At 46.6% G+C, this 11,370-nt stretch overlaps 1 protein-coding gene across 2 annotated transcripts; it reads left to right on the top strand.

Annotated features, from left to right (window-relative positions):
* The first annotated feature begins 1,171 nt into the window (after positions 1-1,171).
* On the top strand, positions 1,172-11,312 carry Herpud1 (homocysteine inducible ER protein with ubiquitin like domain 1). 2 transcript variants are annotated; one of them, XM_028770435.1, is made up of 8 exons: positions 1,172-1,475; positions 4,134-4,211; positions 4,303-4,374; positions 5,675-5,805; positions 7,541-7,663; positions 7,958-8,308; positions 9,736-9,841; positions 10,534-11,312. In XM_028770435.1, the coding sequence occupies exons 1-8, from the start codon at positions 1,329-1,331 to the stop codon at positions 10,696-10,698; spliced, it is 1,173 nt and encodes a 390-aa protein (XP_028626268.1). In that variant the 5' UTR covers positions 1,172-1,328; the 3' UTR covers positions 10,699-11,312. The 2 variants fall into 2 exon arrangements, with proteins under 2 accessions (XP_028626268.1, XP_028626267.1); XM_028770434.1 differs by having other exon boundaries at positions 4,300-4,374.
* The last annotated feature ends 58 nt before the right edge of the window (positions 11,313-11,370 follow it).

Raw genomic sequence — 11,370 nt, 5'->3', positions numbered from 1 at the left:
GTGAGGTACAGTGTGTCCTCCAGAGAGACTCAAATCTCAGCCCCATGATGTGATGACATTTAGAGATACAGTCTTTTCGAAAGATAATCATTAGGATGAGGTCCTTAGCCACTGTACCCTTATAAAGGAAGGGGGGAATTGGACAGAGATATACATAAAGATGATGCAGACACATTCACACTCGTGTGTGTGCATGCACACACATGCACACTCAGAGAGTGCCATGTGACCCGAAAGGTCAAGATTGGAACAATACTCCCCAACCAAGCTAAGAAGTGCAGGGACAGTTAGCAAACTCACATAACCATCTCCCGAACAGGTCCCTCCTATCACCCATCTGACCTCTGTAATCTCCTGACATGGCTGAAAACCCAGGTGTCCCGACAGGATTGGGACAAAGATGGGTCAGGGCAATGCCAGTTTTGTTTTTCAAGCTCAGAGGAAACATTGGAACACTGACAACACTAGAGGCCTCTGGTCAGGTTTCAGGTATCTGAGACCACTGCTGTGCTTGTCTCAACCCCAATTTAAAAGCAGCAGATGTTAGTTCATAAATGATGACGCTTTCCAGTGTCTCCTAGAGGGCTTGTCAATCAAGAAGCACTTAGTGCCATTCATAACAAGGGGCATGTCCCACACTTGATGCATAGTTAAAGACCGTGCAGGCAAATAGGAAAGTGTCCGAATCCTCCATCCTCTCAGCTCAGAGCAACACAGGCCTGGTTTCTCTTCGCTTCTAAGGCGTCAGCTCAGCCTGGCTAGTTCGTAATGCTTTCCTGGATGCCAGGCTGCGGAGCCACCCGGGAAAATGCAAGCGGACAGACGTATGCCCAGGCGCCTAGGGTCAGAAAGGGCGGAGGGCCGCTTTGTGAGGGAACAATTTGCAGATCCTGCTGATCTGGGAGTCAGGCAGGCCGCAGGTCTCAGGCACCGCACGCACCCCGCGCTAGGGAGCCTGAACCGGACCAGCGCCCCAGAGGGCACCCTGACATGGCCGCCGAAGACCGGCTCCCGCGCCACTGTCGGGACTCAGGATGACGCAACCACGGCGGGTTGCATCAGCTCGCACCCTCGCACATAGCCCGCCTCTCCGCCGCCTTTCTCCGGGCGCTGATTGGGCCACGTTGGGCACTGACCTCTGTCTCAGCCAATGGACGGCAGCCACAGAGAGCGCTATCTGCGGAGCCCTGATTTGGGGCGCCCATAAAAGGTACCCGAGACGGGGGCGCGTGTCCCAAAGACGCCAAGTGTCGTTGTGGGGTCTCAGACGGCTGCGTCGCCGCCGGTTCGGCATCCTTGAGCGCAGTCGAGCCGCCAGCGCCGCAGACATGGAGCCCGAGCCACAGCCGGAGCCGGTCACGCTGCTGGTGAAGAGCCCCAATCAGCGCCACCGCGACTTGGAGCTGAGTGGGGACCGCAGTTGGAGTGTGAGTCGCCTCAAGGCCCACCTGAGCCGAGTCTACCCCGAACGCCCGGTGAGTGGACCCCGGGGTGCCACGCCTGCAGGATTGCCTGAACTCGCCTGTCACACATCACAGGGCGCGGGTCTCCTTCCTGCTCGACCGTCCCCTGTGCCCCTCTGCTCGCCCCAGCGCCTGTCATCTCTTCTGGGCCTCCACCCCTCTGCGCTTGCCCTCCTCTAACCTCTCGTCACTTCACCTTCTCGCACACCTAACTCCCAAGGCTGTCACACATCCGCCCCACGTCCCTATACCCCCTCCTCATCTTCCCAGATAGTATACAGCCTTCGCCAAGCAAGGGAAACAGTAATTTGACCTTAATGAGTCATTTCCCCATCTAAGTCTCAGTGACCCTCCACGAACTACTAGGTGACTGGATGTTCCCAGTTCAGCTTGTATCTGGTGGGTAGAAATAAGAAAAGTAAATGTTGCCAAACGAGACTTCTGGGTGCACTGAGGACAGACGAGTATAGGTGCCAGCTTGGGCCATTGGCTAGAGGGTGGGGTGCGTGCCCAGTCACCAACTTCTGATGGTCCCACGCCCAGAGGCTAGACATGGCTCTTCTCCTGCAACCTTCCGTTGGCTGGCTGCCCCTCCCTGTCGCCCAGCACTTAGTCTTGGGGAGGAGCCCCCTTAACTTTTTAGCGAAGGATGACTGAGAAACGAAGCCAGCAGCTGGGGTAGCCCTAAGTCTGATTTGACGACAACCTTGGGTCAGTTAGGAGACTTTCTTGTTTCGTGGGGTTCCCCCCCCCGCCCCCACTTTGGTTGACACATCTGTCAACAGCTCCCTAGCCCCGCCCACCCCTCCGGTCCCTGCCACGTGATGGAGGCTGTGCTCTGGACCTTCCTGTATTTACTTTGTTCTCTGATGTTATGTAAGTGTCCACGAGTGCAGTTCTGGATCAAACAGGAGAGGGCAATCGGGTGGCTGCAGATGGGGACTTCGAACTCCAACCGGCAGTGGCGCGTGGGTTTCAGTTTGTTTTTGTTCCGAGTTGTTGGGAATGTAAACAAGACTTTTTCTTTAGAGTTGGCTAGGAACTTTATCACTTTGGGTGTAAGCTTCTGATCCAGTGCCCTCTGGAACTGGTCAAGGCAGTCCACAGGATCTCCGCAGCTGTTTTCAAGATACCAGGAGTCCTTGTTGGGAGATGGCAGTTAGGTGCATAAATGACGCTCTTGTCATGTCTGGTTGCATCATTTGAAAAAACTGTTTTGAGGCCTTGTTTTCCTCAGGTGAGGAACATTGGGCTCCTTGGATTTGAAGACCTAAAATCGTAAATACGGGTCTCCTGGGTATGCAAATCTATACCTTAAAAAAATAACTGGGAATGGATGCAGTGGTGTGCTTCTGTGATATGTCATTGGAGAGGCCAAGGCAGAAGGAGCATGTCTTACAGACTGGGCTATACATAGTGAGAGTCTCTCAGAAATTAAGGAAGAAAGCATGCTCATATTTTTTTCTGTAGTAGTACTTATCATCAGGTGATGATAATAGTTTAATAATAGTTATTTGGTTAACATTTTATTTTCAAATTGGCCTTCCAGGACAGGACAGAGTGTCCGTTCGGTTTTTATCATTTGCTGGTGGTTGGCTTCACATTTAAGATAACATTTTGCAAATTGGTGTGTACGACATTTATCAATAAATCAGTCCAAACAACATCGGAACACAGCATCCAATATGCTTTCGTATTAGGTGTAGTGTCAGAAAGTCCTTATGGATGTTGATAAGAAGATGAAGCTTTTGCTGTCATTGTTTGGGGTGTTTTGAGGCAAGTCTTCCTCACACAGAATAGCCTGAGCCTGTTATATATCTGAGGCTAGCCACAAACTCTTGATCTTTCTGCCTCTACCACCCAAGTGGCTTGTGGGTATGTGCCACCATGCCCAGGTGGATAGTTTTCCTGGTCATTTGGGAGCCAGCATTTTGAGATAAGGTCTCTCTAGCCAGACTTGCGTGCAGCACTTTCATATCCTATTCTGACCTCATCTTCCTGAGCTACCTTCATGCTGAGAGTCTAGACACATGCTCAGTTTTTTGTTTTGTTTTTTGTTTTGTTTTGTTTTTTTAATTATCTCAGGCTGTTTGGAAGGAACATCTTAATTCCAGGTTTTGCTTAATGGGTTATTCTGTTGTGCAGGCTGGTATCCATTATTTGAGTCCAGTGCTTTTAAGTACATACTTTAAAAAATATATTTAAGAACAATTTAAAAATAGATTTTAGAAAGGAGAATTATATAAAAGTGTATGGACTGTGTCTTTAAAGTCACTGGTACAGAGGAGACTGTGGGTTGGAATCTTGATTCTTGCAGCAGGTAACCTTGGGTGGTATGAGTGAAGACTGACCAAAGATAATTGAGTTTTCTCTGGCTTGAGAGTTCATTGCTGCCGAAGCCCTAAATACAATTTGTGTTTTTAGTAGCAGAAAGCAGTTTCCCTCTGAGTAAGAAGTAAGGTGTGTGGCCATAGTTCTTAGGGACTAGGGGATCATTTGCCTCCCAAATTTATTTGCATATTTGAGATTAAAGTCAAGCACTTTCTAAGTAAAGTCTTACATATGAGAACTTTAAAAATAAATAAATAAAAAGTCGTCTCCCTGTGGTGTCGAGGGAAATAATTCTTGGGGTCTGTGCTGACTAGTGCTTTTCTTTCCATTTCCGATCAGCGCCCAGAGGACCAGAGGTTAATTTATTCTGGGAAGCTGCTATTGGATCACCAGTGTCTCCAAGACTTGCTTCCAAAGGTATTTGTAGTCCTTAGTGCTTGCCTTGGGGTGTTGTCAAGCACTGGCTGTTTGAATTTGGGTCCTGAGGTGTCTCTTGTTAATTCAGCAGGAAAAGCGGCATGTTTTGCACCTCGTGTGCAATGTGAAGAACCCCTCCAAGATGCCAGAAACCCGCACAAAGGTATGGAATCTTTTAATGATAATAGCTACTTGTGTTTCCGATTATCAAGGGAGGGAGAAAGGAAGTTGAGAAAAACTTAAGGGAGACTTTATAGGGTTTCCTCCCCACGGCATGCCAGAACTTAGAGGCTGTGTTCTTAGTACAGTGCAAAACTGCGTGCAGTGGTAAGCAGACTGCTGTGTGCCTGCCGTGTGCAAAAGCAAAGTCACACCTCTGACTTGAGGTCACTGTGTGCCCAGAACACAGCACCAGAATGGCATGTGAAGGTGGTGTTTACAGAAATGAACACATTTCTCTAAGGAGCTTTATTTATTTATTTTCAAGACAGAGTCTCTCTATGTAGCCCTGGCTGTCCTGGAACTCACTCTGTAGAGCAGGCTAGCCTCAAATTCCCAAAGATTGGCCTGCCTCTGCCTCCTGAGTGCTGAGGTTAAAGGCATGTGCCACAACCACCTGGCTAGGAACATTCATTTTATAAGGAGTAGAAAGGTAAACATATTTCCTATAGAAATGTCTCTCATGATTACTTGGGTAGGAAAAGACCACAGTCTTCATCACATGATCTCTAAAGACTTTGGTTTGACAGGGAAGCACATTTGCTTTTCTTCTTGAGAATATTTGCTTATGTGTGTGCCCTCTACATATTCTAGTGTGGCATTTGAGTTAAATTTGTATTTCACTTGTATTTCCTGCAACTTCTAAGTATCAGATGGAAAATTTCTTTCCTTTGTGTTGCTGCCTAGTGGTGTGTGTACATCTTGTCTGTCACATCTGATTTCCAGACCTGCTGGGTTTAACACCATACATTTTAGCATCAGTGGGAAGCTTTCTCAGTAACGATAGCTGCATTCAGAAGATTTTCCTGAGAACAGTAGTTATTCTTAGGATCCATGTAAAGAAAAACATGGATTATCATTTTTATTTTTAGTGCATGCATGTGTGTGTGTGTATGTGTGTATATATGTGTGTATGTGTGTGTGTGTGAGTGTGTGTGCATGTGTGTGGTGTAGAGAGAGAGAGAGTTTTTGCTGGGGCTTGAACCCAGGGCCTCATGCAGCAGGTAAGGCAAGAGCTCTACCACTGAGTTACATTCCTCAGCCCTAGTATCTGTGTGTTCAAAATTGTTTCAATGAACAAAATCAGAATTTTTTTTTTCTGTAACATTGAACTTTATTACATCAGGTTGAGGGGTGGGGTAGGGTTAGGAATATAAGCCACTGGTAGCAAAATAATTCTTTTAGCTTGATTGCAAACAGTTGCATCAGGCCCTTTGTTCTGACATCTGTGTTACTTAATTCAGGGTGCTGACTCCACAGAGCAGCTGGACAGCACTAATCAGGCAGAGCATCCTGGGGATTCCTCGAGTGATGGTTTACGGCAAAGGGAAGTTCTTCGGAATCTTTCTCCCTCCGGATGGGAGAACATCTCTAGGTGAGTGTCCATGAAGAACAGGATTGTACTTCATTTGTGTCAACTTAAAAATAAAGTATGTTAGCCGGGCAGTGGTGGCACACGCCTTTAATTCCAGCACTTGGGAGGCAGAGGCAGGCGGATTTCTGAGTTTGAGGCCAGCCTGGTCTACAGAGTGAGTTCCAGGACAGCCAGGGCTATACACAGAGAAACCCTGTCTCGAAAAACCAAGCCAGCCTGGTCTACAGATCAAGTTCCAGGACATGCAGGGCTGCTACACAGAGAAACCCTTTCTTGAAAAATGAATAAGATTTGTTTATACAGGTACAGTCTGAGCTTCAGGATGTACAAAATGGTTTCACTTTAAAGACCTCATGGGTTTTTTTCTTAATATTAATCTCTTGGGATATATTTTTAAAAGTTGGTATATGAGACAAAATCACAGGTTGTTTAACCCCTAAATGGATGGCTTCCAGTGACTCCTAGCTGGACACAGGCCTGTCCTTGTGGCTTCTTAAGTTACAGTGCTCAAAGGACATAATCTGTGACAAGATTTAAAGTTAACGACGAGGCAGAGTTTAACCATAAAATGCAAATATACAAGTTGTTTTATTTTTTTCCTCTTGGAGAATTTACTTTCATAAATGAAATAAGTTTTTGAGGTATATCATTTGATTCAGGGATAAGAGGGACTAAGTATTATAATAACCTAAACTACAGGTCAAGAACATTCTGGCTCAACACAAGATGGTTTGTTGTTCTGGACATTCTTATCATGATGTTTTTTTAGGAACAGAAGCATTTATTTCTACGCAGTATTTATTCAGTTGTATTGAGGTTTCTTGATTCCTACCTAATAAGGAACGTAACAGGTTCTGGACTGTGGGACTCCCCTCTCTCTTCTCACATCCTTTTCTGACCTGTCCTAGTTGTATAAGACTTGCATAGCCTGTTAGGCAGTGGGGACACATGCCTTTAATCCCAGAATTCAGGAGACAGAGGCAGGCAGATCTCTGAGTTGGAGTTCCAGGACAGCCAGGACTTACACAGAGAAAGGGGAGCAGGGAGGGAAAGTACACAGCCTCTTAGCTTCTCATATGCTTGCTGCCAGCAAGGGAAGGCTGGCGCATGCCTGAAGAGGCGACCCTGGCACAGCACAAATGTGTCTGAAAGTCCAGGCCTGTTCCTTTGGCTTGTGAGCTTGTGCAAGTCCCCTAGTTTTCAGAGCTGTACTTGGGTTTTCTTTGCAAATTAGGGTGGAATCTTTCTACAAGGCTGATGGGTATCTATCAACCTGTGTGGGATAGCAGATGATCAGTAAACACCCAGGGAGGGTTGTCATGGCACTCAGAACTGCCACAGTGTAGATTCTTACCTGGGGCAGGGAGGACGGCAGATTTCTTTCTGGAAGGACTTGGCTGTGTGGCTCGGGCACTCTTCTCTAAAGCATGATCAGTGGATTTAGTCCCAAGTGAGGCTTGAGAAGGGAAGCAGTAGCCTGTTCGCACGGCTGTGCAGAAAGCATGCAGCATCTCCCTGCCAACACAATGAGAACCCAGGGCAGGAAGGGGCTCTTGTTTCCCATGGGATCTGATGCTCCACGGTGCTGCTGTCCTCGACATACAGGGTGCATTGTAGAGTTGTCTGTTGTGACGTCTGTCCTGTCTCTTTGGCTGTTGTTGCTGACTATAACTTAGCATTCAGCTCGTCATCCTCAACCAACTTGAAACGTTCTTTTGTTTGAATCTGTGTCCAGGCCTGAAGCTGTCCAGCAGACATTCCAAGGCCTCGGGCCTGGCTTCTCTGGCTACACAACCTATGGGTGGCTGCAGCTCTCCTGGTTCCAGCAGATCTATGCAAGGCAGTACTACATGCAATAGTGAGTCCTCCTGTGGGTGTGGCTGTTGGGAAAAGTGCCAAATGGAGAGAGGAGTGTTTTCCTGACTCCTAGAACCCTGCTCTTTGTGGTTCTGGATGTAGTAGAGTGGAAATGATAGCAACGTCAAGACTTGTGTATTGATATAGAATTAGTTCCAGATAAGCTTTGCCCATAGAGCTCTTCTTAGAAAAGACACTTTATAGAGGTTATGTTTAGTATTGCCTAACCTGCCGAGAGAGCCCTGTCGCCATGACGCCCTGCCTTCAGCCGTATCTGCCTCTGTTTTTATTTTAGCTTGGCTGCCACGGCTGCGTCAGGAGCTTCTGTCCCAACACCAAGTGCACAAGAAATACCTGTGGTCTCTACACCGGCTCCAGCCCCTATGCACAACCAGTTTCCGGCGGAAAACCAGCCGGCCAATCAGAATGCAGCTGCTCAAGCGGTTGTTAATCCCGGAGCCAATCAGAACTTGCGGATGAATGCACAAGGTGGCCCTCTGGTGGAAGAAGATGATGAGATAAACCGAGACTGGTTGGATTGGACGTATTCAGCAGCGACGTTTTCCGTTTTCCTCAGCATCCTTTACTTCTACTCCTCCCTGAGCAGATTCCTCATGGTCATGGGCGCCACCGTGGTCATGTACCTGTAAGCACATGGGTTCTCTTTTTACCTTTCCTGAAAATGATACAATAGTGTCACTTGAGTACAGATATTTTCTCTTAGTCTGTGGCCCTTAAAGGAGATGTGTTTAAATTCTGTCATTCTGGCACTTTCGGTTCAAGGAGTGCTAACACAGAATGCAGAAATCCTGTGATAGCGAAAGAAGAGTATTTTCATCGTCTGCATCAGTGGACAAATGGCCCGTGAGGCTCATGAAGTACAGTACAGAGCCGTCCTGGAGCATGAGAGGTTGTATTCGTTTCCAGAAGGACAGAGTGTTTTTTTATCAGGCTGCAGCTGCCTTGCAGGACAAAGTTCAGACTGCCATTGCAGCCATGAAGGGCCAGTGACCCATTACACACTTGGTGTTTGCTCCAGCTGCCAGCTGGAGATAATTCTGCATCTTCCCCCAGGACACATTTGGCAGTTTCTGAAGGATGTCCCAGCTGGAGGGCTGGTCTGTGGTTGAGTAGGTGGCAAGGGAGGCTTCAAAGTTTCCAGCAGTGTGCAGGAGAGCTCACAGCGAGGATGCAGCCCAAGAAAGCTTGGCCTAGAGGGATAGATAGGTCTCTGGTTAGAATGGAAAGAAGGACATTTTCCTTTATAGTAAAAATGGATTTTATTTCATTTTTTTTAAGTATAAGAAGCACAAAAATTCTTAATATTTTGTCTAGAAAGTTGAATTTTGCCGAGCAGTGGTGGTGCACGCCTTTAATCCCAGCACTTGGGAAGCAGAGGCAGGTGGATTTCGAGGCCTGGGTCTACAGAGTGAGTTCCAGGACAGCCAGGGCTATACAGAGAAACCCTGTTTCGAAAAACCAAAAAAAAAAAAAAAAAAAAGTTGAATTTTGTTAGATTTTTTTTCCAGTTAAAGCCTTTTATCAAACATTTTTATCTCTAGAATCAAATATTTCTATGACCAAATTGAGGTGATATATATATATATATATATATATATATATATATGTATAAAAAGTGGGTACTTTCCACAAAGTTATAGTTTCAGCTTGTTCCTTTTTTCTTTTTGGAAACAGGGTCTTGCTGAGTTGGCCAATGGCATTGACCTCATTCTGTAGCCAAGGCAGGCTTTGAACTTCGATTCCTTCCTTAGCCTCCCAGGGGGCTGGGATTACAGGATTACTGGGCCCCATGCCACTATACCCTGGCTCCATTGAGGTTTAAAGTGCCAGGTTTAGTTCATATCAATAAGCATTTATTAGCAACATCCTGCGTGTTATTTATTGGCAGCAAATAAAACACATACCCTACATTTAAGAACCAGAGGCCTGAGAGGATCTCAGGGCTGACAGGCTTGCTGTGCAGGTGCTGTTGCATAAGCTTTGGGGCCTTGAGACTCTTGTGTGAGTCCCACAGTGACTTAGCTGAGATGTACCTATCTGCTTTCTTCAAAGGCACCACGTTGGGTGGTTTCCATTCAGACAGAGGCCAGTTCAGAACTTCCCGGATGACGGTCCGCCTCAGGAAGCTGCCAACCAGGACCCCAACAATAACCTCCAGGTATAGGACTCGCTGCCCTGCCTGCTCTAGTCCTGAGCCTTCAGACTTGTAAACTAGTGATTTGCTGTTTTTTAAGGCCACGTATTTTATGGTTTAAAATAAAAGTTATTCTTGTGGCAGCTATTTTTAAGACTTTGAATGTTCTATGTAGGCATATGGCAATTGGAATTTTTGCATATGTAATGATGGGGGAGGTTGACCCACATTTTGAGAATGAGATATGTAACAGTATACTTTAACTATGGGAACTGCTGGTGGATAGTCATTCCAATTGAGTGGGTACATAGCCGTATCTCAGAATAGGTTTTCTTCATAAGGCAGATTAATGCACAATCCTGAAGGATATACTTTATAACAGAAATTGCCTCTGTAGTTTGCTTTTAGGACATTGAGTTACCAGGTTGGTTTCTTAGCTCAGGGCACGGCCCAAATTAGGGGGCTGGTTAGCGTGCAGTAAAGTTAATTACTATTTGATAGTAACTGAGGGTCACTTCCTCTGGCACTGGCCAAGAGGAGTGTTCAGATCTATGGAAGGTCAACTGCAGATGTGCCTTAGAATTGGAGAGGTACCTCCTGCAGCCAAGGACTCATCCCTAGGGATCGTCAGCCCACCAGGCCTTACCCTGACCTGATTTCAGGATAAGTGTTTCTCTAGACCCTAATCATTTTTCTCTTTGTGTCTTTGCCTATAGGGAGGTATGGACCCTGAAATGGAAGACCCCAACCGCCTCCCCCCAGACCGTGAAGTGCTGGACCCTGAACACACCAGCCCCTCATTTATGAGCACAGCATGGCTAGTCTTCAAGACTTTCTTTGCCTCTCTTCTTCCAGAAGGCCCACCAGCCCTAGCAAACTGATGGCCCCTGTGCTCTGTCGCTGGAGGCTTTGACAGCTCGGACTGGATCGGCTGGCTTCAGCTCCTTTTCCTCCCCTGGCGCGGACTCGACAGAGTCATTGAAAACCCACAGGATGACGATGTGCTTCTGTGCTAAGCAAAAGCACAAACTAAGACATGAAGCCATGGTACAAACTGAACAGGGCCCCTCATGTCGTTATTCTGAAGAGCTTTAATGTATACTGTATGTAGTTTCATAGGCACTGTAAGCAGAAGGCCCAGGGTCGCATGTTCTGCCCGAGCACCTCCCCAGATGTGTGTGCATGTGTGCTGTACATGGAAGTCATATATGTGTGTGCATGTGTGCTCTACATGGACGTCATAGATGCAGAAACGGTTCTGCTGGTTCGATTTGATTCCTGTTGGAATGTTCAAATTACACTAAGTGTACTACTTTATATAATCAGTGAATTGCTAGACATGTTAGCAGGACTTTTCTAGGAGAGACTTATGTATAATTGCTTTTTAAAATGCAGTGCTTTAACTTTAAACCGAAGGCGGCGACTTGGCAGAGGTAAAAACCTTTGCCGGGTTTTCTGTTCAATAAAGTTTTGCTATGAATGACTGTGGCAGAGACTCCCATTGTCCTGGCAAGTTTACTGTGTCTTTTGTCACTGGAGAATCAACAGTTCAG

The sequence above is a fragment of the Grammomys surdaster genome, unplaced genomic scaffold, assembly GCF_004785775.1.
Source record: "Grammomys surdaster isolate TR1022 unplaced genomic scaffold, NIH_TR_1.0 201, whole genome shotgun sequence".
Taxonomy (NCBI): Eukaryota; Metazoa; Chordata; class Mammalia; order Rodentia; family Muridae; genus Grammomys; species Grammomys surdaster.
Note: the sequence above shows the minus strand (reverse complement) of the source record. Positions and strands in the feature narration are given on the sequence as shown.

Bases quoted from the DNA above. Each gene is read 5' to 3' on its own strand.
- Herpud1 (XM_028770434.1), top strand. From the start codon at position 1,329: ATGGAGCCCGAGCCACAGCCGGAGCCGGTCACGCTGCTGGTGAAGAGC. The intron at 4,375-5,674 runs GTATGGAATCTT...TACTTAATTCAG, and splicing joins TGCCAGAAACCCGCACAAAG to GGTGCTGACTCCACAGAGCA. The intron at 8,309-9,735 runs GTAAGCACATGG...CTTTCTTCAAAG, and splicing joins GCCACCGTGGTCATGTACCT to GCACCACGTTGGGTGGTTTC.